Source organism: Pezoporus occidentalis, unplaced genomic scaffold (assembly GCF_034315485.1).
Source record: "Pezoporus occidentalis ecotype Australia unplaced genomic scaffold, CSIRO_AGI_Poc_V1 ctg14, whole genome shotgun sequence".
Taxonomy (NCBI): domain Eukaryota; kingdom Metazoa; phylum Chordata; class Aves; order Psittaciformes; family Psittacidae; genus Pezoporus; species Pezoporus occidentalis.
This window is the reverse complement of record NW_026913209.1, coordinates 3971477-3998563: the sequence shown is the minus strand read 5'-3', so window position 1 is coordinate 3998563 and position 27087 is coordinate 3971477. Positions and strand designations below refer to the sequence as shown.

The following is a 27087-nucleotide window of genomic DNA, read 5'->3' as shown; positions in this document are numbered from 1 at the left end:
GCCTTGGAAGGGAAAATAAGTTAGAGGTGCAGATGTGAACAGAGATAAGTCACTTGCCTTTGGAGCCACAGAACAAACAGTATTTTATTACTTCATACAGGTATGTCCTTGGTCTCTAATCTAGGCTCTGAAGTAGCTAAAGTATGAAAAATTCAGAAATTGTTACAGGTCTTTGTGCTGCTTAAACACAGCTATATATGGCAAATGTATTTAAAATGTTTCAAAACTGCAATGTCCAACAGCCAGGGATTATAACCATTTCAAGGTATGAAGCAAGAAAACGTCTGCAAACAGTTTCACTGTTCACCAAAATGGGCTCTCTGCAGAGTTTAACTGTAAAAAGGTATGATGTTGACAATGTGTATGCATTTTAAAGGTAATAGTAAGCATTCAAATTCTTTTTACCTCTTGGACATGTTTGCATAGAATACAGACACTACACGATGGACAACTTGTGCATCAGAGGAAAACCAGGTAACACCATCCCTGGTAATGAGGTTTTGTCTTAAGCACAGGTTGAAGAAAAATCTTGTAACTGAAGCTGAACAAGAGTATTTCAGTTGTAGTGCCAAAGGTCAAGCTGTGTAACATGAATTGCAGCTGAATTAATATAACACTGATTTACCTAATCTCAGAGTTTGTCATTACTATTACAAGTGGCTTAGCCTAAGTAGAAGCATTCCCTCTGGTTAAGCTGTGAACAGTTTAAATAAATAAGTCCCTTTAATTTTGCCAAATGCAAAAAGCTCACTAGAGGATATTTTCTACTCTTCGAGTAGCACTTAATCTATGTGGTAAGCTTGCACCATCACATCTACTTGGATAAAACTCAGCTTTGTAACCAATGCAAATTACACACTTGTTAAATCAATGAAACAAGAGTAATTTGCTTGACAGTAAGTTTCATTGCAATTCATAGGAATTTTGTTGCTGAAATAGTTGACTGTATCCTGTAACCAACTCAGCAAAGTATCTGTGGCTTAAAACAAGCCAAGCTTTTCTCCACTTGGAAAATGAGCTGGTGTACAAAATAGATTTAAATTCATGGATACCGAAGCCTGGCTTCACTGAAGTCCAAGTAAAACTTTTCCTGACAGCAAGAGGTTCAGAATAGCACATACTCAATTCTACAAGCCCATGTAAACAACATCTGTGCTGGGGCTATCTGGGGCTTGGAAAGCTCCTGGTGCTCCTGTCCTCAGATAGTTATGGGCAGCTTGTTTGCCACATGGCAGCACCCAGGAGGGCTCAGTCAGCATGATACGGGTTTTTTGTTTTCCTTTCCTTTTGCCACCATGTTGGTTGGTGTTCGAATGGAGGAGCTATTTATTGCTCAGATTGGATGTACATGTTCCCTGACTCAGTGCCTGTAGAGATCCAAGCAGATGAAATATCTCCCTGGGTAAACCCTCTTTTTGAACCGAGGTCTCATTCACCGTATGTGAAATACTGAAACAGATCATGTCAGTGATCTCAGGCAAACAAAGGAATCAAATCAGAGAAAAATAAATTACTTTTTTGAGTTTCACTCATTTAAAAAATTTAACTAGGCCCTACACTTTTAGACATGACTGATGACTTCAAATGCTTTTGACTGCTGCATCCAGCAGAGGAACACAGGGCCCGAAGGGACTGTCCATCACAGTGGCACAGGCCACATTTGGCAGTCTCTCATGTGGAGGGGATCCTCAGCACTCAAGGGCTTTTTCTGCCTTGAAGAACACAGTGTCTGGGTTAATGGGCTATGGAAAAGGGGCAAGAAGATGCAACCTGGAGGTCAGGTCAAAGCCAGTTCCCAACTCCTAGTCATGCTAACCCACTCAGGTTTTACGAAATATGGTGAATATCAACTTGTAGTAACGCAGCTCTGGGCCATGATGGCGATATTACATCTGTGCAATGCTTTTGGGATTGGCAGGCGTAAAAGAAGCAATAATTTTGACCTTTTAAAATTAAAGCATATTTGTACAGTTTCACAATGTAATCTACCACATCACAATGACTACCAACCATACCAGCATAGGTAATACAATGTACATAACCACAGCAACGGTCAGCACATTCATTTTTTAGCTATTTATGAAGCTAGTTAGTTATGAAACAATCTTCCCTAAAATTGAAAGGGACTGGCCAACCTCTTCTGTTTTGTTCTGATACAGCTACATCTCAGAGAGATGTCTGCCATGATTTTCTTCAATCTCAGACACCTGGGCTACTTTTCCCAGAGGAGACAACAAAATGAGCCTTCTGAAGCAAAGGTGTTCTATGAGCTACTAAATGAATGTCACAGGCTTAAATCCTGCCCTGCCTGTGTACAACAGAAACTCAGCTGCTCCATATAGTTGTTTATGGGGATTAAGATACAGCTCAAACAAGTCACAATACGTATTAACTGACATGCTAACTGCTTCCATACAGGTTCAGAGATCTTGAGTAACCTTGCCAACCCTATGCACATAAACTAGCCCACATTTCAATTATATTTGTCTGCACTTATTTTACTAACTAGGAGCTTCACCTGCTCCTATATGCAGAACTTAACAGCCACACACAGAATCCTGAGGTATCCGCTCTAATTAACATCAATGGCAACTGCACTTACACACCAGGGAAGCAGATCTTTCTGGTCTGCCTCTGCTCCCCAAATGGCTTTGGAACGTGCAAGCTCCAAATCACACAGAGACAGTTACTAATGCACCAGTAGTGATATCTCTGTTTGACTGCACTCAACAACCAAAGCCAGGTGAGTTAAGACCATGAAAACATGCTACTGATTTTATCAAATTCCAGTTGCTCACTGCCTATAGCAAGAGCACCAAGTACAAATTCTCATCATGCTGCCAGCTTGAGATATATTCCTTGTTCAGGATATGAGGCTGAGAAGCACATGAACAAGGCTAACAGGAACAGATTTGGGACCATTAACAATGCCAGTATCAGAGAATTGCACAGTACATTAAAAGAGCCCGCTAACAAGGGTCATGCATTTCGATGACTTCAGGAAAAAAAGGGTTAGAAAGAAAAAAAAACTTTAGAAAGAAGTTTAAGATCATATGCCTGAGTTACACTTACTGTCCACAAAACACCTACGTATACACTCAAGAAACAAGAGAAAGTAGTATTTCAGGTGCATTTCAGCGCTTTTTGCTGGTAGTTGTAGTATCTTTTGCTTGGTGACATCTAACTTTATTTCCTGCCTTTTAGAGCTAAGAAAAGAAAACACTTAACATTAGGAGCTTGTTACTGTACCAGACCTTTATCGCTCACAAGTCTGGCTGGTAGAAGGTCTGGTTCACTAGGTTGTCTCTTGCCATTTGCAAAGGATTTTGAGTAAATACGATCTGGAATTTGGTGAAGCCTTTCAGCTTTGCCTCCTCCACCCTGCTTCCTATGCTTCCCAGAAACAAAAGACATTAAATAGCCAAGAGTCTATTTTGTAAACACAAGATCTAAAAGAGACACAAATACACATGAGATAATATCTTGCAGCAAAGCATATTCAGTACTTCTTGGAGAAGCAGAAAGGAGTTTTTACTATCCTAGAACTTTTCTGTAAGTGGATTTTTCATTACCTAGCACACTGGAGCAGTGATATTCTTGGTTTTGAAAAGAAAAAAAACATGTTTCAACATAATTCACAGCCCTTCCCCTTCATCCTCCAACATTTATTAATCTTTGGTGGACCAAAAAAGAAGAATTAGTACAGGCTTCCTGGGATGTAATTAAGAAAAATTATGAGGGAAATACTGAGACTATTTCTTTCATAGCTTTGTGGGGAAAGAACACAGAAATTTGCCCTGGTTAACAGAATACTCTCTTTCTGCTCATTCTAAGAGTTCATATTGCACTGGAAAGCATGGCACAGTCATTATGGCTCTACACAAAATAAGAGGGATTCTGAAAACCATTATTAGGTTATTTTATTGGATTATATACGAAAATACAGATACTCCCTTCTCAAGGGAATTCCCTTCCCTCACCAAGCCTTTTTGGCAAAATCACAAAAGATCTGCCCTAACAAAAGAACCATATAAACCAGAGAAGACAGACAGTAGTGTATTCTACTGATTAGCTCCCTTAACAATTGTTCAAATGTCCCCCTCTCAGACATCTCTTGATGTTTTATTTGTATTACTGAATATGCATATATTTAATAACCGGCACTATTAAGCTCAGCTTTTCCTGCATCTGTGTCTTTATTTACCAGAAGAGAGCAGCAGCAGAGAATACTCACAGCTTTTGCGAAGACCCCCATGAGCTCTGGGAACTGATGTGTCAGGAGGGCTAGCATGGCTGTGAAAGAACATAGTCCAGCAGTGAAAAGGATGAAGAAGGGAAGCTCCTTCTTGGGATAAACTGAAACTTCATGAAATGCTGTAGAAAAAAGGATGGGAAGGAGAATGCATTATAAGTTTAAAAAAAAAAAAATTGAAGCAAAACCTAACCAAAACCAAACCAACATTCCGATGTGGTTTAAACAGCCAGAGACACTGAAAGATACTTCTGAAGGCAAAAAGACATAGAAGGTCTGAAACACCAAAGGCCAACATTATTGTTGTGTCAGTCAGTCACTGCCAAATAATACTCATCTAAAGACTGTATTTCTGGCTTATTCTGGTCCTACATACACATTACTTTTGCCTTCCTTGGTCAGCAACTATGAACCCACAAATAAAATACCAGGTTTTTAATCCAGGTCATTGACTAGCCCCATGTTTGCTAATGCTGATACACAGATTGCATGGAAACATACACCTGGGAGCAGCAGTGAGACCAAGCTTGCAGAAACATTATCAGTTTAAGCAGGCTATAAAACTACAGTCTTTGCAACAGTAAATTCTGAGGGTTTAATGAGCAGAACCAAGATAAGTTAACTCAAAAGTAGGACATATAAACAAATACTTTAAATTCAGATTTTCAGAATTATCTGTATATGCAACGCAATTTTCTAATGTGTTAAAATCTGGGATTTAAATTAGTAGTGATTTTTTTCTAAGGTGTTTGTTAGTCTACACTAAAAGGAATACAGAAATTTGACTCTGGTATGATAAATTGCTCACTGGGCTTTGGAGAAACCAGCACTGAGAAAGCTGAAAAGGTCAGAAGAGGATAATTACTATTTTACTGGAAGAATATATATCCCTTTAGCTTCTATAGCAGCTCAGGTTCAAGGTGAAAATTTGGCTGGGTTGACAAAAGGTCTGGTTGACTCTTACCTGTCTGCTTCACTCATTCAGTCCATAGTTTGGAGCTACAGTCATGCTAAATGCAAACATCTTTCCTCACACAGGACCAACCTCAAGGCTTCCCATATACTCAAATCCTATGACTACGCGTACACACAAAACACTGCTCTCCCACTTTGCCTACTTTCTTTCTTTGCTTCAGTGACCAGCTCTTTTCTCATTGTACTTGTAAACAACATAAGCACAGGGTAATCCAGCAACATGGCAGGACAATATTATTGACTGCATTCATCCAGAGTAGCGTAGACTGCAAAACTTAACAGCAGGAATTCTAAGAGTTTGATTAAAATATTATAAGCTAAAAATATATATGATCTTTTGGTCTGACAATTCAATCAGTCTAAAAATAAAACCAGATAATCTGCAGCTTCTCTTTGATTTAAATTAAATTTAGGGATTGGGAAATACCAGATCATGGACTTCATATATTTCTTATGCTCAGTTTTTTGCACTTGCTTTTGACACAGGCTCAGACTTGTTGTTCCAGTCTGTTATCCAGTCATGGCAAAAGTTTTGTGATTGATATTTTTAATTTGGATAGCCTACCAGATCTCAGTGTTCTGATATAATTCCAGATGACTATCCTTTAAAACACACACACAATTAAAGGGTGTGGACAGGTATGCAAAACCCCTTTAAACAACCTGTGTCTGTCATGGTATGTTAAACCCTTCCCTACTCAAACCCAAGAGATTTTGCAGCGAAAAGCATTTCCCGTAACTGCCAGAGTAGAACCCAACTGCCTGCACATGCTGTTAAAAGAGTCCCTTGCTTCTAACATTTGACAAGAACAATTAGTTTTGCATCTAAAAAGAGAACACTGAGCTATTCTGCATGATTTTGCCATTCCTAAATCTCCTGACACTCCACCCTTCCCAGCTCAGCATCCCTCTGAGTAAAGCAAGCAGAGCGCTCTAAGAGGTGTTGTTATAATTAGGGTGATTATAATGGGGTGGGGAGATACTGTCAGTTGCCAAGGATTTCTGTGTAATATCAGCAAGAATGTACTGTGAAGGAGAAACTCGCAATGAGCAGATTTTTGCTGTATTATTCTCACCTAATGTTCACTTATGTAGGCTTATATAAAGTGGCAATGAATTTTTTAGCCCAAACCAGAGAGGTTTTGAATGAAAGAATACAGAAAGAGCAAATTCCCTCTAAACCAGCCTGCACAGCAGAAGCAAGTTGCATTGTACTTTTCTCAGAACAGATTTCTCTTTGTTCCTTCTTCAGGATAAAGATAATGAGAGAAGAATCTCCTTCCTCGGATCAACTTGGATCTCCTTTGCCCTCACCCTGCAAACCCCTCTGCACTTGTGTGTGTTCCATTTGTGCTCACAAAAAGACCCACTGTGAGAAAATGAAGCATAACTGTTTGCAAGACTGGTTGCTTTGCTCTTTCTCTGCATTCTTGTGCTTCACTGCATGCACTGTAGTTAAGTCTTGTTAACTTGGACTGTAACACTTCTCGAGTGCTGGATCTGTCTGTGTAACTTGCAGAGCACTGGGAATGCTGTTGGCACTTTGCTGCCAACAAATATATGTGTTTATTGTATGCCAAACAATACATGTGTTTATTATATGCCAAAAACACATATAATAAATGACTGAGGTAATTTCACATCAGTTTCTTCAGCACATACACCATTACATGAAGAAAACCTTTCTTGCTATTTAAGCATAAGCTGTCAGAGTAACAGCTGCATTAGTGATCCAGTTGTCCTCAAGCAGGTTTGATCTTGCCTTGGAATTCAAGTAACTAGAGTTAACTCTACAAAAGACTAACAAGGCCATGCCATTGTGCTTTTGGTTTGATGGGATGTTACCCTAGATGAAAGATCAGACATAGTTTTTAGTGTCTTGACAGGAGAGAAGATCAAGATCTAATTGATTTTTACCTCTTCATTAATCTCTCTCCCTGTCCCTACACTGTCACCAACGACAAATATAGTTAACTCTTATGAACTGTGGTGAGGAGCTGCCTCTTAAACCATCAAGGGAGCCCCAGAGAACTGATTATTCTAATCCAGTGTTTTCAATTTAAAAGGCATTACTGGAGATCAGTGCTGCAAGACTCAGGTAAGCAATTATTTTATGTCAACAGTAAGAAGAGGGAAGTTGGACGTACATGGTAGTAGTTCTCTATCTGCAGTTTCTGTACAAATAGGGTAAGGGTAGAAAAGATGTCCTTTTTCCAGTGGATAGGGGATCATTCTGAAAGCTGGAAAGAAAACAACACCATGTACAAGTTACTGTGTGACAGTCACATATTTACAGACAGTAACTATATTTACAATTTTGAAAAATAAACACAGACAAACCACAACATTTATATTTGGTTGCAAACACAATAGAAGTTGCTTAATGAAATGCCCAAATACAAATCTACATTGAGTTTTTAATCCTGCAAACATTTATGTTTCTTTTCTTGGGAAGAGGTTCAAGAGAGTCAAGTGAGATAACATTGCAAGTACATACATAAATGATTGTATGATCAGAGCCCATGATACTTACAATTCCATAGCCAAATTTACATACTCTGCTGCCGCTTTTAGTCTGTAGAATTTTTAACCTTCAGGGGAAAGAAGTGTATCTAATATAACAGGTACAGCCCTCAAAAATGACCAGCTGAGCTTGTGTATTCAAGCCAATACTCACAAACTCTGTGCATCAAGTGAAAGACAAGTTTTGCATGGAAAAAAGTAACACTACCTTTTTCCCATCGCACTCCAGCAAATCAGGTAACACTGATGACTCAAGGCCAGAAAACCAGTTTTCCAGCACAGTCATGTTTTCATTTTATATTTGGCTATCAAAGATTAATACAGAATTATTAAAACCAGGCTCCTCGCATGCATTCTTTTTAAATGCAGCAGATCAAGTGAGGTTTCCAATATAAATCTCGAGGTCATGGATTAAATACTCCTTAATCTTATACATTTTAAAAATTGAAAATAATAACAGAGAGGGAGGGAAATGGATTACTAAATCTGGATGGTGCTGATGTCATAGGCCTTCTGAGGGAGGTTTATGAAAACATCAGAATGCTTGACTGAATTATAGCTTTGCAATCAAGGCATCCTTTTCCATTATCCTATATATTATTCTCACTGTTAAAATGTCATCAGGGTGTTATTCTCACTACTCCTATGAACATCAGTCACTGAAGCAATATTTTCCTCAACAGATGTCCTAGGAGCAGTGTTTATTTCAGATGTTAGGTACAGCCCACTGCCACACGATAACACTCTAGTCATTATCTTTTGCTCACAAGGCAACCGAGGAATTGCTTATAATACACAATACCCCAAAATTTTCAGTTGTGCACACTGCATTTGAAATAATGCTAGCTGTATTTTTTGGTGCAATTATGAGAGTGTATTTATTCTGAATTATTGTGTTTCAAGCAATAGTAAAGAAGGTAGAAATCCTCAAAGATTGTAAAACAACCTGAGCTGTAATGCTCTCCCAATATTCCCCCCCCTCCACAGCACCCCAAAGAGCCAAGCAGAAGTACAATAATCCAAGGCTTGTATGATGTTCACATGCAGCAAATGTGAGTGTCTGTGTAAAAATACGTGGAGGGATATTCAACACTCATTATTTCAAAATCACTAGCACAAGCTTTTCCTTCCAATTTGCCTTAATATTTGAACAGATAATCAAGCCTCTTCTGCCTCACCTTGAATCACAGTAGTATTATGATTCTAATAAAAATAAAAAGGGATGGTAAAGACGTTGCTTTTATAAAACAAGTGAAAAAAACGTCTGGAAAGATTTGTCAGAATATAAACAGCCATCTTTGATGTGAGACCAAATATGGAATATTTAACAGCAAACCAGTTTATTTAGCAATGTTATCAGCTATGGAAGAAAGTGCTCTCCTTCATCTGTATCAGTTTGTGTCTACATAGGCATTTCTCTGCCTTGCTTTTACAGTATTACCTGATCCTATTTTATGTTAACCAATTCAGGTAACACAGAGGGAGTTTGCCATTCATCCATGCGCTTGTCCTAAGAGCTACTGCAGCATTTGAGAACCCCTAGGTTTTTCTTCTTCATGCACACAACAGGAAACATGACATGTTTAGAAACTGACAAACAAGCACCTCACTCTCTTTTGAAATTTGGTTACATTTGAGACTACAGAACCCTTGTACAGAGCACCTGGACCAAACCCAGGGCAACGTTTCACATGGTGTCACTTGGGCTTTTTCAGTTGTACTACGAATAAAACTGTGCACTGACTGATTGAAAGAAGAGAGATCAGGAAACAACCAACATTCCAGCTCGATGATGATCATTATTTTTATAACCTCGCTTTTCTCCACTGTTGAATGCATTTTGGGAAAAACATTCTGTGAGAATTTTGGAGTTTTAAATATCACAGTGATATTTCTGCATAAAGTTTGTTAGAGGTTGTCTTAATTAGGGGTGATCTTATTCTCCTCCAAAGCATTCAAAATGTAACCCCCAAGTGGCTGACTTACTGTATTTAATTCTGCCCAATTCCCACAAGGTCAGAACTAAATAGTGTATATATGTGGGCATTAAATTCCCACATGCACGCTACTAAAATGAGACTTGTGGTTATTTAAGCTCACTGACAGAATATTACAAATTCAAGACATGGCAAACGCATAAATACCTAGGAAGAAAGCCAGGTCACTGACCTGTGCTGTATATAGACTGTTGGTTAGAACTAATATTTAATTAAATTTAATTTCTCTGTCATGTTTCCACTGCTTTTAACTTACATTTGTGCAAAGATGCCAAAGAAACCTTTTGCAAGTAAAGGATATAAGAGTGACATAAAGAATTCATTTCATCCGTATACAGACTAAGATACGAACCAAAAGTTATGATTATTGGACTAAATACTGGTGAAATCATTAAAACCCATGGAAGTCTTTATGCGTGAGCAAAATCTGAACAAAATTCTTGAGGGCTGGGGCACTGTTCATCTCTCTCTGAAGGCACTGAGCAAAATGAATTATGGATTTTTCTTTAGAGGTTAGGCAACAATACTCATGTACACCTTTACAGGCTACTATACAAATATTAGCTAATGAAGGGCAAGTATCATGGAATATAGCCCTAGAGGGCAGGGTGGGCCAAGACTGTTGGTTGATATTCAAGGGTCATCTGCTACAAGCTCAGGAGTGTTGCATCCCCAGATGCAACCAGAAGGAAGTGCAGCAGGAGGGCCAGGAGACCTTGGATGGATAAGGAGCTGCTGAAGAAAATTCAAATGAAAAAGACGCTTATAATAAGTGGAAACAAGGACAGGTGGCATGGGAAGAGTACAGGGATGTTGTCCGGGAAGCCAGTGACCAGGTTAGGAAAGCTAAGGCCCAGTTAGAATTAAACTTGGCTAGGGGTATTAAGGGCAACAGGAAGGGATTCTACAGGTACATAGCAAATAAAAAACAGACTAGGGAGAACACAGGCCCCTCAGCAAGCTCTCGGGAGAACTGGCTACACAGGATTTGGAGAAGGCTGAGGTTCTGAATGGCTTCTTTGCCTCAGTCTTCACTGGCAAAGGCTCTGACCACACCACCCAAGTCTTGGAAGGCAGACGCAGGGACTAAGAGAATGAAGACCTTGGGCCCACTGTAGGAGAGGATCTGGTTCGCGACCAGCTTAAGAACCTGAATGTACACAGTTCCATGGGAGCTGATGAAATCCATCCACGGGTCCTGAAGGAGCTGGCAAATGAAGTTGCTAAACCGCTGGCCATCATATTTGAAAAATCATGGCAGTCAGGTGAAGTTCTCGACAACTGGAAAAAGGGAAATATAACCCCCATTTTCAAGAAGGGGAAAATGGATGACCCAGGGAATTGCAGACCAGTCAGTCTCACCTCTGTGCCTGGCAAAATCTTGGAGCAGATTCTCCTGGAAGGCATGCTAAGGCACATGAAAATCAACAAGGTGCTTGGTGACAGCCAGCATGGCTTCACTAAGGGGAAATCCTGCCTGGCCAAGTTGGTGGCCTTCTATGATGGGGCTATGGAACTGATGGACAGGGGTAGAGCAGTTGATGTCATCTACTTGGACTTGTGTAAAGCATTTGACACTGTCCCACACGACATCCTTGTCTCTAAATTGGAGAGACATCAATTTGATGGATGGACCACTCGGTGGATAAAGAACTGGCTGGATGGCTGCACACAAAGAGTTGTGGTCAATGGCTCAATGTCCAGTTGGAGAGCAGTAACGAGTGGTGACCCTCAGGGATTGGGGTTGGGTCCGGTCTTGTTTAACATCTTGACAGTGGGATTGAGACATGGACAGTGGGATTGAGTGCGCCCTCAGCAAGTTTGCCGAAGACACCAAGCTGTGTGGTTCAGTTGACAGGCTGGAGGGAAGGAATGCCATCCAGAGGGACCGTGACATGCTTGTGAGGTGGGCTGATGCCAACCTCATGAAGTTTTGAGACCTCACCTGGAGTATTGTGTGCAGTTCTGGTGTCCTCAACATAAAAAGGACATGGAACTGTTGGAACAAGTCCAGAGAAGGGCCACGAGGATGATCAGGGGACTGGAGCACCTCCTGTATGAAGACATGCTGAGGAAGCTGGGACTGTTCAGCCTGGAGAAGAGAAGGCTGCGTGGGGACCTCATAGCAGCCTTCCAGTATCTGAAGTGGGCCTATAGGGATGCTGGGGAGGGACTCTTCATTACAGACTGTAGTGATAGGACAAGGGGTAACAGGGGAAGTTTAGATTGGATATAAGGAGGAAATTCTTTCCTGTTAGGGTGGTGAGGCACTGGAATGGGTTGCCCAGGGAGGTTGTGAATGCTCCATCCCTGGCAGTGTTCAAGACCAGGTTGGATGAGGCCTTGGGTGATATGGTTTAGTGTGAGGTGTCCCTGCACATGGCAGGGGGGTTGGAACTAGATGATCTTAAGGTCCTTTCCAACCCTAAATATTCTATGATTCTATGATTCTGTAAGTTCAGATTACTGTGGAGGTAATAAAGAGCAGAATCAGTTAATGTACTTAGCTGGGAATGCCCTCACTGTCTTCAGGCACAGATGACTAGATTTCCTTAGTGGCAGGAGGACTGCAGAGCAGCCAGCCTTCTGTGCCAAAAAGCTGGTCCTTGTAAACAGCCCTTTAGGCACTTCCCAGCCTGTCAAAGCTAACGAAGATCTATTTGCGATTCCCTGCAAAATACTGCTCCATGATGATGGTATAATGAGCCTAGGGATAAAGAAATTCTGCAAGGAGCTGAGGAGAAGAAACACTACAACCCACTGAAAATAAGCCACTGGGAAAGAAGCTCTGACAGAGAAAGTAATAGACTGGGAGAACTGACAGGAAAAGAGCACGCAGGTAGGACAGAGAACAATGCAGCAGAGCAAACTCCAGGTGGCAATTGTATGGATTACTGAGTAAGGTGCTCCATACACCTAGAAATAAAGCCATTGATTCCTCAGGGAGCCTCCACTGGAAATTAGGCTTGTTCAGCCCATTTCATGCAGTGACTGAGACAGTAAGTCTTTTACAATGGAGGTATTAACTGCATTTCTGTAGGAATTATCATGGTGACAAACTTTTTTGTCAAAGCTAAATGAGAACACAAAATGGAGAAAGAAAAAAAAAACCAAGTGGTACAATAAAGCATGGAGAGGCAGAAAGAGAACAGGAAAACAGAATAAGCAGAGCAGAAAAGGGAAACGAGATTTCATCAAGAAAAACCTGCATTAAAAAAAGGCTGATTATAAATGGTACTTTTCAGTTCTCTTAAACCTGAAAAAAATATCAAAGACAGGATAAGACAGGCTAGAATATATGACCTTTGGAGGTCATATAACTCAAAGCAGGGTTATCTTCAAATTTAGGTCTGGTTGCTCAGAGCCATGTCCAGCTGAGCTCTGAATGTCTCTGGGGATGGAGATGCCACAGCCTATCAGCAACCTGTTCCAACACACCACTACTCTCATTCTGAAAGTATTTTTCTTATGTATAGATGAAATTTCATGTTTCAACTTGTGTGTATTGCCTTTTGTCTTTCTGTTGCGCCATTCTGCAAAGACTCTTCACTCTGTCTTCCATATCATCATTTCTGTTGGGTGGTTGAAGGCAGCAACAGGATCCTCCCTTCACTGACTAGAAGTGTTTTCCAAATTGAATAAAACCAGCTCCCTCAGTGTCTTTTCCTACATCACATGTTGTAGTCCCCTTTGTATCCTGGTAATTCTCCACTGGACTCATTCCAGCTTGTCAATTAAAAAAACCCACCATAAAATACTGTGTTGTCTTATACTGCACATTAATATTTATCTACCTATAAGGCACTTTTGTAATTTCCCAATATCAAACCATTCACAGAACCACAGAATCATTTGGGTTGGAGAGACCTTCAAAGATCATGCAGTCTTGCCCATAGGCAAGAACATGACTAGACCAGGTTGCTCAAAGCTCCATCCCACCTGGCCTTGAGCACTTCCAGGGACGGGGTATCCACAACTTGTCTGAGCAACCTGTTCCACTGTCTCACCACCCTCACAGTAAAAAATTTCTTCCTTACATCCAATCTAAATCTACCCTTTTTCAATTTGAAACCGTTAATTCAAATAATAACAAACAAATCTCTACAACTCTGGAATAAGGAAGGCAAATTATTATCCCCTTATCTGTGAGTAAGACAATATGCCTCAATAAAGATGGGAAATCTTGTTCAGTATTACAGAGACAACACAATGAAAGACTTCACAACCCTTTTTCTCATTAAATGAAGTTTGTGTTTTCAGTTTTAATTGCCAATATTTCAGTGCTGTGAGGATATAACTGACCTCCAAAATTCCCACATATTACACAAAAAGCTAGTATTTTCTCATGACATTCAATAAAAATATTTTATTAGCTCCTTTGTAAGAATGAGGATTACTTACTGCCTTCCCATGTACAGTGTAAGAGATTCAATGCCCCCTCTACTCTTTTCCAGTGTTGAAGATGAAAGAAAGCATATGCTATTGCTTCACTGTCCCCTCTCTTCAGAATATGTTCAGGGGGCAGAATTAAGCTTTTCATTTCTAGAAGATACTGTAATAAAAAAGCAGAGCACAATTATTTCAGAGGTAATAAAAACCACAAAAAACTGCCTGCAATTCAACAATGCACTCTGAAAGGTCTATTTCCCTAAAGTACTTTCACTCATCAAATGTGTAACATCACCAATTGCACTTGAAGATAATTACTGAATTATTCCCAAAGACTAAGATATGCTGACAGATGGTTAATGTTCTACTCTTCAGCTGCAGTAGGAGGACTACAGAGAATTTCAAAGTGAGATGTCTCTTATCAAAGGAGGCGGAAATAAAGAGCTTAAAGCAGAAAAGAGAATCTAATTACAAGAGCTCTTTTAAATTAAAAGTGTTTATACTAAGATTAAGCAGTTTGATGCACATAGTCTTTCTATAAGCAAACACGCCGTACTTGCAGTTTGCACACAGGTTGCTTTACTGCATTGCAATCAATTGGTTGCTCGGTCTATGAATAAGCAAGGTTAGTAGGCATCAACAAGTTACAAAGTAAAAAAGTTACAAAATGGAACAACTAACTGATTTCCAGAAAAATAGTTTATCTTAAACTTGCTACTTGACATAGTTACTGAAAATGGTATGAAAATGAAAAGCACAACTGACCAAACCCACAAGCAATATTCCTCATTTCTGGATCCCCCCCCCCAGCAGCAGCTGATGCCACAGGAGAAGACAGAGGTCCTGGCTGTCATTCAAGCAGGTGATCTTTCCTCCTTCTCCAGCCCATGAGATAGACCACTACCATTTCAGCAGACATCAGCTCACCAGTGGTGGCACACTACATTCCAGTTAGTGGAGTGGAAAGATGTACCCCTTCTGACATGCTTTTCAGGGAAAGGAAGGACAGTCAGACATCACAAGGTACTGAATCAACTCCTGTTTGTCAGATCTCCTCTGAGAAGTGTAACATTACCCAGCTGTATGCTGACTGCTCTTGAACAGCATAGGAAAACTGTTCCTTTCTTCCACGATGCCTAAGACTAAATGTTCTCCCTACCAGACTACTTAAATGACCACAAAAGGCAGCAGGAAAGTCAGACAGTAGGCTGTCAGGCCCTAACACAAAGTTCGGAAAGTAAAGTTATGGTTAATCAGTGGCATAAAGAGAGTGAGTGTGCAGCTCCTCAACTTTATCCTGTGCCTACGCACTGGTTTGGAAGGAGGAGGACTGCAGGACCTAGGGACTGACAACAACCCAGTGCAGGCACCCAAAAGAAGGCAACCTGCCTTCAGAGGTGAAACAGAGGCATGGGTGGTAACCTTTCACAGCTCCTCTTAAACACTGACTTCTGTGGACAGGATGAGCTGGTGCAGAAAAGAGGAGGAAAGAGGGCAAAAGGTAATGAGAACTGAAAATCAGACTTGGGGAAAGGAAGAGGAAAGGTCCAAAGGAAATGAGCACCACTAGCATGATGTTATGGAGGGATAGAGCTAGTCACCCTTTGCCTGAAGGAGCCTGGAAGGAGCAAACAGCTAAAAGATTTGAAGAGACCATGGTCAAAGCAAAGAACCCTGCAAAATAGACAGATACTTCAAAGGCGAAAGCGAAACCACAAGTGTTTCTGATGCAGGTAACAGTATTAAAGAAGGAGAAACTGAAATAGCAGTGGGAGTAGTAAGTGTGACACTCGAATTTTCTCTAAAGCCTTTCAGAAAAATCTGACAGAGCTGCAGAGCAGGTGGGTTAACGCGGGAAGCTGCAACTTAGTACGCAGGACAGGGGATTAAGAGTGACAGGGAGAACAGCATAAAGAGCTGATAAGAGGGAGGGAGTGCCAGGCTTACAGAAATACAGCAAACATTCTTATGTTTGCTCTAATGAATGTGCCAGCCTTTTAAAAACATTACAGACATACATTATATTTAAAAACATTAAAAACATACATTATACCTGTTGAGTAGAAAGGAATACAGCTGCAAGAGCTGCATGTTTGTATCTGGTTTATTAATTTAGAACTCTTATTTCCATTCTCTTTTCAAAATTAAATGAGAAAGTAAGTATTCATATTTAAATATTTCACTAAAAAAAAAACAAAAAACAAACAAACAAACAAACCACAAACTCAACGCCATGTCACTATTTGTAGGGAAAGAAAAAACAGGAAGGAATATTCTATTTCTAGGAGCATTGAGATGAAAACATGCTATTTTGATTCTTACATATTATTTGTTATCAGTGATTAAGATCCAAATCAAATGGAAATACCAGATGGAAGGATATATCTTGGCACTTGCAAATCATTCTTAGCCCTTACTCAGTTGTGTTGATTTTTCAGTCTGTATTTTTCTCAGTTTCAGAAAGAAACCCCTCCCTCATTACTCTACCACAGCTACTTTCCCAAACAAAAAGTACATAATCTAGTTCAGTGGCATTCAAGAAGACACACACACAAAGTTGACTGATTGCTCATTTGGGCCTCATAATAGTTTTTGGTTTATATGAAAGGTCAGCCACAACTTTTTGCCATGCAAGCTGACAATTAATTTATTCTGGAGGCATTCCCAGCAGGAATGCTAACTGTACACAGCTCCAGAGACACCTTGTCTGGAACACTCTGTACGGTTCTCATCAGGTACTTACAGAAACGTAAAGATCAATTTTTTTGTACAGAATAGAGCTAATCAAATAAATGCCAAGTTTGTTTTGTGACAAGGCACTTGAAGGCTTCCATTTGTTTAACTTATCTACATAGGAGTAATAGGTACCAAAAGGCACCTAGCTGCACATAGGGCTTGATTTATTATGGAAGAAGAGCTATAAAAATTAGGATGGTCTTGATGTCCCAGAATATCATATCTGTTTGTGCATTGCTGTATTTTCAAGGGGAGTTCAGAGCCTGGATGGCTTTCAGGTTCCTAGATGTCTCGCTGACAGGGCACAGGGTCTACCTGGATAAACCATGGCCAAGGGCAGCCCCCTTTTACAGTAACTGCAGGCCACTGGCACCCAGATATTGACAGGCAGGACTGAGTGCCAGCAATCTGATGGCTTTCTAGCAGAGTGTTCATGAAATCAACATGGTGCCCCTGGAACGTTTTGGATTGGACAAGCAGACAAATTCTAATAAAATGAAATTGAATGAAAAAAAAACTTCAAACTATCTAATGATAGCTGCAGTCCTCATGCTGCCCATATAACATGTGAATCACAGTCCTGATGGACTTCTGCATGCAACAAGTATCTCCAGCCCTTGGAAAAAATCAGCCAAAGGCAGACATCTGATTGTAGTTTCCAAGAGGCTGTCATTGCACTTAATCAAAGATACTACACTAGACAGGTACAGTCTTCTCTTCAGCAACCAAAGACTTCAGGGTAGGAATGTAACTATTTATATCTCAACATTTCCAAAGGCCTCAGTCCAGAGCTCAGCCCTTGTTGTTAAAGTATTAATATAGACACGAGATCCTACCATACTACTAAAATTCATACCAGTATGAACTCCATCTGGCTTTACAAGAAAACAACCTACACCACTTAACAGACACCCTATCAACAGTAACTCCTGATACACCAGCATCCTCTCAGATTCAATCATGACCTTTACAACTGAAGTAATAAAACTTCACTACCTTTTCAATACATAGGGAAGATGTGAGCTCTCTGTCATCCTGACAGGGCTTTGAATGTATGCATGGTTCCACTTCAGAGGGAGGGTTAAGTAACAGGCTAAATGAGAAACTTAGTGAAGAGCCAGCCATCATGGAGGAAATGAAGAGAAGGCTCAGGCAGGACCTTATAACAGTCTTCCGATACATAAATGGTGCCTGCAAGGAAGCTGGAGAGGGACTTTTTACAAGGGCAGTTAGTGATAGGACAAGGGGGAATGGCTTTAAACTGAAAGAGGGTAAATTTAAATTAGATATTAGGAAGAAGTTCTTCACTGTGAGGGTGGTGAGGCACAGGAACAGGTTGCCCAGAGGAGCTGTGGCTGCTCCATCCCCAGCAGTGTTCAAGGCCAGGTTGGATCACAACTATATGAGATTATCATGTTTCTTTTAAAAAGTAATCACCTCAGGAAAGACAGTGTAGAAAACTTCAGCCAGAATGACCTAGTCTTAAGTTATGAATGAATACTGAAGTTGTGCAATGATTTCCTGTCATCAACAGATGGCTCAATCAGCCTTTCTCCACTGCGTTGTTATGGCTTGGCTTTTTTTTGGTTGTCTTTTGTTTTTCTGGTCTCTCTCTTCTCTCACCCCAAACTTCTTCCTGTCAAAACCCTGTATTTTAGTTATGACAAAGGTCACTATTTTTGACAGATGGCTTCTGGGCCAGTTACATGACACTTTAACAGATACTGCTCAGCTACAGCCATTCTGTACACATATGGGAATATGCCTTTTAATGAGCATTTGGAGGATGACAATGGACCTTGCATACAGGAAGTGCAACATGGTGGAGTTTCTATTTCTCTTGCTTGAATTGATTGAATATACATTCTTTATTTCACAATATTGACAGTACCCTGGCTATTAATGCTCCTCTGGGAGTGCTTTTAACATTCCACATTAATGAGCTACTTCAATATCCTTTTATGAAATAAATCAACCTATCTCAGGCAAGTTTCCTTCTTTTCCTCAATTGTGCAATTTGCCTCTGAAATTACAGCTCAGGCCACAAATAGGCAAGAGTCACCCCTGCACCTGTGACAGCATTCCTCCAGGCCAGAATATGAGAATTTAACATTGTTTGAACAGGAACTCTCCTTATCCCAGAGGGATGAACAGCACAAGCTTAAACCAGTTCCAAAACACCGGTTTCTACATGCCCAGAGAAGCTACTTTTAGGTCACCTTACAAGTTCTCATTGGACTGATGGTAACTAAGAAGTTTGGCCTTTTTGCTGAAGATACAAAACGATACAAAACCAAATCACTGTCTTATTGAACCATTAAAAACTCTCTTAGACATGTCTGGAATAGTTTCTCTGTAATATCATGGGGTGTGCAGAACAGATTCATTTCCCATCTGGTATATGAATTTGTTTGCATTATTTGTTTCTATTAGCAACTACAACTTACTAGAAACCACACAAGCATACAGACAGACACAGGTCTTATAAAAAAAATAAAATAAGAAATAAATGAGAAGGGATGAAATGGAGAACAGATAAATATTTAAAAGTGTTTAAGTCGATGGTTTGTCACATCCTTTTAAGAAACTACAGACAAAACAGCATTTCTTAAATATCAATTTGAAGTTGTCTGATTCAAATGCAGCACACTTCAGCAGATATTCTCTTTAAATCAACTCAGCTCCTGACTTACTTAGCAAACACATACAACTGTGTGCATATCACACTTTTGACTCACTCTTAACAATCAGACATATGGCCCATCATCTGCTTTCCTTTTGACTTTACTGAATAGCTTGTGTCTCACAGATCACAGAAAAGAGGGGGTGCTTTTCAAGAGTTTGAATGTAGGGAGGGAGCCTTGCAAGTCAGTTCAGAAAGGGTGTTCCACAATTGAGGAATGTCCCAGAAACAGCTGTGGAACTTTATCTGTATTAGCTTGGGATAGTTTCATTACATATAAGTGGGGAAGCTCCAAACACAACATATGCATAATAATGAAGTCTTTATATGCATATATACATATACTTTTTTTCCCACCCACTCCACAAATTATGTACTCTCCATGATGTAGGATGACTACTGTCTTTGTCATACAAAACACTCTGGAATTACAGTGATAACCCTTTTTGTTTAGCTCTTAAGTTTTTGAGCAGCACATTATCAGACAGCATCAGCACATTTCCTTGGGACTAAAACTCCACAGTGCATGGTGCAACACTAAAACAAAAGGATGCTAATCCATAGAATCTCATTTATGATATAGATGGTTGAAAAAAAAACCAGGCAAATCTTCACAAACAGGTGACCCAGTTTGTTGGGATTCGTCTCATAGTGAAATTCACAGCTCTTTCCTTTGTTATCTTTCCTGCTGTACTGCTGACTTCCAATCTGCTAGTGGTTATGTCCCCCTTTTATTATAAAGAACCCTCAAAACATTGCCTGGTGAAGCATTTTCTTTTCACATAGGCAATCTCTGCCAAAGTATAAAGCTGCAATTTTCTGTGACTGAGTTTTCAGTAACAAACAAGACAAACTGTAGATAAATGTAATATCTTTTATGAGATATTTTTCTAGGACAGCATAAAAAATTGAGCCACTTTCAAGCACAGAAACCTTTTTACAGATTAGATGTCTTCAGAAGGAGAAGTCTTGATCAGTTTGACAGTAGTTCCATTTTCTCTGCAGTCAAGGAGATCATAGTTGACAGACCTGAGCTGGCCTTACCTTGCACAGCTCAGCTTCCAGAAACAGCACAGCCAGGCCAGTTGCCCAGCTTCCTGGAGAGATCTGGCAGGTTGCACTGAGCTCTGTACTACCTTTTTTCACTTAAACCAAATTCTAGTACCTCCACATGTCATATCTTGACTCCACTTTATTGCAAAAATAATGAGAATTTATCACCTATGTCTGAGACTTAGTGGACTTATCTCTGGGAATTAAACTGCCATTGGAATGTACTCAGAAATGGAAGAAAAAACCTGTGTCAAAAGGAGGTGATTTGCTGAAAAGGTGGCTGCCTAAAGAAAGACTGTCAGCCATACTGGGTCTTTGCAAACACCATTTTTGTGCAGACAGAAAATAAACCCCAATGTGATGTACAGTCATCTAGAATCAGTGAAAGTGAGTGTCAACATCTTCATGACATACACACTGGAAAGACCCCAGGACCATGCATACACACTGGTTCCCACGTGGGGAGTAGGTGTTTTTGCAGGGTTTCTCACCTCTGAAGATTGAAATCTGGGACTTTTAAACTTCTTCTTCTTAAGGGGTGTCTACATCTTTAGATTACATTCAAAGGAAAATGTAAGAAGTGTATCTGACCTCTGCAACATCACTATCAGCAGTGGACTGCAATCTGGCCATAATCTCCTAGGAAAAAAATCAGCAGCATTGTAAGAATCCCATGGTTGTTTTACACAAACCTGCAGTAGGTCACAACGGGAGACTCAGTCTCCTTTTCTTGCTAAATCCAGCTCAGCAACATCTCAGTGTGTACAGAGTGTCTCCCCTGCATTCCCTCCCAGAATCTCATTAGCAAAGATATGCCATTTCCAGTTAAATGTGTTGAAAATGCATATGCAGTAATAATCTTTTTATGTGATAATTCTGAATTTTAATGATTTGCACTGAAAATGATAAAATCTCTTTTTGTGACAAACCAGAAACATATCAAGCTAATTTTTTTTCTCTTTAACTGTGCAATTCTCTGCTTTGAAAGCTTCTGCTAGGCACTTTGCAAGTGTTCTAAGTAATTTGTCACCTTTGTTTTTTCCTCACTCTGACCAAGAGACTCATTAGTGTTTAAATCCTAAAGAAGCTCTGTAGGGGTATTAGTTTTGCGACACTGCTAGATTTCTTGTGATGCTGCTTGCTAAAACTTATCTCCATTTTATTAAGAACAAATTGGATATGGCTTAATCATAATTGAGTGGAAATTGAGGTGTAACATCCATAAAATGTGCATAAAATTATAATGAAAATAATATTTTTGCCACTTTAATATCCTTTAGCTAATAGCAGAAAAAATGAGCGTGAAATCAGTAGTGCTGCATATAAATCTGTATTAGGCTACACTGTTTTAATGTTAAATTATGAATTAAAAAAAAACCTCTGGAGTCTGCTCCCATTACTACCTTGTTATCCTGATAATTTGTATATTTCACAAAGGTTTGCAATGTCAGTGAAAGTTTGAAAAACTGAGGGAATCAATGGAATCAATTAACAATGTAAATTGACAGAAAAGCTCAGGATCTTAAATGAGGAAGAGCACTGGAATTTCTTGATTTTCCGAAGTACCAAAAAGAACACACATTCTGCATTTCACACATAGTGATACTTGTCAGAAAGGAGATTCAGCCTTGTATTGAAAAGCCACCTACACAGAAGCTGGCTAGTGAGAAAGAGGTCACAAGCAATGAATGAAAGTACTGATTTACAGGAAATCTTGGAGATCTGGGAGTGCAGAGGTTATGCAGCATCTGCCACAACTTAGAGGCAGATTTTGCAAAGGAAGTCAAACCAAAGAAGAGCAAGTTCTTTAGGATAAACAGAAGAACAAGCAAAAAGGTAGCAAATGGAGACTCAGCCTCAGTTTCATGGCAGTGTAGAGCATGGAGACAACAGGAGGATGGACATTAGGAGCATGTACGGAAGTGGAAGCCACTGCAGCCTTTGTCTTTGTCCTTGAGCAGTGAATTAACCAGTCCCAAGACAGACTAGTATAACTGACTTAAAGCAAAAAGATCCCCATTCAGAAACAAGTAATCCAGTGATAAGAGAAGTAAATGCAATACCATTCATTTAAAGAGGAGGGAAACTGTGTGTGTTAATATGGAATCATTAGTATGTAAGCCGTTAAAAAAGATTTTGATGGAAAGAATTACCAAAGGCATGGAGGAAGTGAGGAAAATGAAACAGGCTCTCAAGGGCTGCTCGTGACAGGCTAAGCTGGTATCTTTGCTTGGCAGATATCCAATTTTTTAGACAGCAAGGACAGATACTCTAACTGGGCTTCAGTAAAACATTCAGAAAGGTTCAGCCAGAGAAGGACTGAAATAAAGTCTTCTGCACCCCAGTGGAGGCTGCTTATTTTAAAAGGGCAATACCAGTCCAAAGGTTTGTGGGGTGAGGTTCAGAGGCAGATGTCCAAGGGCCAAAAAGCACGTGCCTCTAGTCTGCCTTTATAATGAACTTACAGACTGCAATACTAACAGATGATGAAAGAATAATGTACACTAGCCTTTAGTAGCCTCTGGGTAAGATTCTTACTGCTAAGATACATATCTAGAGAGGAGATTAGGGCATTAGACATAAATCCCTCTTCTTACTTTGCAGTTCTCAGCAATCTTTCATCTCTGAGCTTTGCATTCTCAGAACTTAATGACAGGGTGCTGCATAAGGAATTACTAATGCAACTTCTATGAAGCACACCATGAACTCCAAACATAGGTTCCTTTGTATAGCATGCCAAAAATGTATTCTTACATGTAATCATCAAAACAAATAAAACATGCTATTTTCAACTAGAAGATCTTTAATGACTATTTTGTAAATTACAATCTGTCTTTATGTATGATTCTGTCCTGCAGCGTAGCATTTGGTGGTGTTTACTACCACAGTCCACCATGTAATTGCTACTCACGTAAAGGACTCGCTTCAGCTAAAACTTCAAGTTGCACAGTCCAGAGTAGAAGACATTGAATGTGAAATACCAAATGAAAAAACTGTGCATACTATCAGCTTCTTTCTCTTCTCACTGTTTGCTCCCCTTTCCATATCATCACTTGTTAATCTAACACAGAAATCAGGAATCAGGTCCTCATCAGTGTTAAAGCTACAACAATGCTTTCTCCATACTCACTTTTGGCACATGTGGATTAAATTCTACTGCTCTGTGAATAGCTTCTACTGCATTCATCTCTGCAGTACTCAACCCTCGCCTTGAGGCAGCCTCTGGAGAAAATCTGCAAAAGCAAAGAAATAAATACATTAGGTCAGAAATTCTAGTAAGAAGCAGCAACAAAAAGAATCTAGAACATGGGCCCATGTAACCAAACTGAGTCAATTTCCTATGCTCTCCAAACTTCCATAGCAAGTGGAAACTCTGAGTGATCTATTACATCAAGGCCAATGAAAATCCCAGCAGAAGTGGAAAGCATGTCTGCGTGTAATCATGGAAGAAATTCAGTTCAAACAGTCCTTTCTCTGTCACTACTCTAAATTTGCTCTAAGTACGTCACTAAGGGGCATAATAAAGGCTGAAGTTGCAGAAAAAAGAAAAGAAAAAAAAACCAAAAACCAACCAAACCAAAAAACCCAATGTCACATTATTGTTGGAGGGTTTCTACTAAAAACAGGTTTGGGGAAGTTTTAGGGAAGTTCCCAACCCAATGCCCCTGGGTCAGGTTGGGATGGAAGCACGATGCAGCAGCAGTAGCGGGTGGTCTACTGGCCGCAGCACCATTGAGGGTAGCATGCCCAAACTGTGGGCAAATCATCTGCCCCAGTGAATGAAAAACCAGACCATGCAATCTCTTTCTCACCTCACACCCCACGGCTAACTCCAGAGCTGTACTTGGCAGGCAGACACCACAGGGAAAGCTGTGACAACCTTAGCCCTGCCCTCCCAAGCTGGAGTCGCTGTGTAGGGAGGAAAGATGTTGCAGTAGGTACTGGCGATCTACAGGATAAAAAGAATGAAAGAAAATTACTTAGATCTTGATGTGTACATACACTTTAAAAGCAAAAACTGTCAGGATGTCAGTCAAGAAAATGGCTTTCCACCCTACTTGCTTTCCAACTTTAGGGAGGCATTCGACCCTCAGGTACATAGACACAACTCTGCCTGGGATTTGTGTGAAGGCATCTGAGAGAAGAATTGGGATTTTTGAGCTCCATCTCACAAGGAGCTGAGCACCCTTTCATAGTGGGCCAATGCTCTTAAGTCCACAGGCATCAAGTAGATGTGCTCAGCACCTTGGAAGGTGGAGACCCAAGAGAAAAACATAACAGGAATGAGCAGATACTTGTGTCTCTAAAAATATGAACGTCATCTACCTTTCAGAATCCCTGACATAGTAACGCTAAATCCACCTGCTGCTATTTAAGTAGACGAGCAATCATCTAACAGCACTTGCAAAATGACATTGCTACCAGTGCATCCACATGTATTTATTACCTTTTTGTGGTGAGGTTTATACAAAGTCGAAGAGGTTCAGCCACACAACACCTTTTAGTTGCATCTTCATTATACTATCTAGGAAGCCAAAGCTCACCCAGAGAGTATATGCAAAACTGAAAAAATAACTGAATTTATGCTATTTCTCTTGTGTTTTTCTATAATATCTGAAGTGCAATGTTTGATCACTGCAATTCTTCCTTATATATAAAGTAATTTTATGAATTTACTGCAGGACTGAATTCTCCTGCTAAGCCAGCAGATTGTTAGGGTGTGGGCTCAGCTATGAGAAATGTCAAGTTAAATCAGGAATTTTGCAGTGGTTCTGATGCACTTACTTGTCAGAGACGGCTCTGGCTTTGAGCAATGCAGCTGTGTAACATATTGTTGCTGATTTTGGTAAGCTTATATCTGTTGAAAAGAAAGAAAAAAGCAAATGTGAAAATGTAAAAGTCCTCAGAACTACTAAGTGATTGATACTTTGGAGTATGCATGGCACACACAAAATTATTATGTGAACTAAGAATACTTTCTAATCTTAGGATTTGTACTCCCACATCACATGTATTTTTGAATTTCCACCAAATATGAAGGCTTTAAAACCTGTGTTAATGACTACTGGAACTGCTATTTAAGCAGCAGCTTAATGAGCATTAGAGAACTAATTTGAAGAGTGGCATGACAGAGACATAATGAAAGAATTCATCACTTCATACATAAAGGTACAGGTAACCTGGAATACATTAATTTTTCCATAGTCCACAAAACATCTAAGTAATAGCTGAGGGCTATCTTATTCTCTCTTCTTGTTTTCATTTAGATGTAGTTGTCTAATGTGAGTATGTGGCAGCTATACAAGTTAAGACAGCTACTTAAGTAATAATGGATTTGACTTGTAAGCAGACAACCGTTAGATTTATTGCAGCTAAAGATCAACAGTAAAATAAGGTGGTTTGCTTCTTAAGGAACTCTTGGAACAAAAGATTTACCAGTCTCTGGCCATTTATGGTATTCCAGAGACATATAGGAGCCATAAACCTGACTTAAACCATTAGTTCAACTTATACCTGTTCTCTACCAACAGATTGGCACAAAGCATCCAAAGGTATACATTTGTTCCCACTGTTACAGAGAATTAACTTCACACTAGTAATCTACTCAGCAGACACATTATTGTATAGTGACTGAAATATTCCAGCATGAAAAAGTTAAAGATTAGAGCTAAATAAAAACCAAACAAAAAAATCCCCCAAACCAACCCCCACTAAAGGCTGGATTCTGCAAACACTTCTGCACACTGCAATATTATAGCTTCCTATAGTAAATAGCAAATATACACAAGGCAGTGGAGTAGGCCCAGGGTAAAACTGAGGAGCAGCTAATCTGACTATTCTTCCAAGAAACTATTTAGCCCTCAGTTTGTCATTAGTGTTGATTAGAAAGATGAAATTATCATAGAGCTTGATAACTTTAGGGTTAAGGGAACCTTGTTATTTACTGAACCCCAATGCCTTGCAAGACAGGGCTCCAAAAAGCAGTTAAAGAGGACAAGGAAATCCTATCTCAGTAGTCACCATCCTTCACTTATTAACAAGCAACCAAGCAGAACATTGTTCTATTAGACAGGAAACTTTGCCAGAATGACTGAGGCACTTTGAAAATGCTACCTGTTAAATCCTCTCTATTGTCTTTTTATGCACTTGCACTTCAAGTATGAGATGCAAAGATCTTGTGGGATGCTCCCCTACAATATATTCCAATTATAATTTCACTGGAGTATGTAATTGTAGTGACTAAAGTAATTAAAATCAACAGCATGCCAAGCAGTCTGGATGACAGATATGTTAATTACTCCCCTAATAGCAGCTAGCTACAGACACAGATGTGAGCACATCTTCAATGACAGGAGGAGAAAATAGTTATAAGCATCTTCAATAATTCTGCTTATACCAGGTTTTCTTTAACATTAGGAGTTAAAAGCCATTTTCAGTAAACAGAAACAACTTTGCAGAACATACTGGTCTCTGCCTTT

General features: G+C 39.8%; 1 protein-coding gene across 5 annotated transcripts in view; it reads right to left on the bottom strand.

The window, feature by feature from the left end:
- Window positions 1–27087, bottom strand: part of ST7 (suppression of tumorigenicity 7) — a 151715-nt gene that overhangs the window by 1775 nt on the left and 122853 nt on the right. For 4 of the 5 annotated variants that reach the window (XM_062609615.1, XM_062609616.1, XM_062609618.1 and 1 more), the window contains 5 exons: window positions 25394–25466; window positions 23739–23841; window positions 14149–14299; window positions 7375–7467; window positions 4235–4374 (listed from right to left, as the gene is read on the bottom strand). In XM_062609615.1, the coding sequence (XP_062465599.1) occupies window positions 4235–4374; window positions 7375–7467; window positions 14149–14299; window positions 23739–23841; window positions 25394–25466 (560 nt within the window). Of the gene's footprint in view, window positions 1–4234; window positions 4375–7374; window positions 7468–14148; window positions 14300–23738; window positions 23842–25393; window positions 25467–27087 lie in introns of those variants that run through there. The other variant, XR_009963035.1, reaches the window with a different exon arrangement.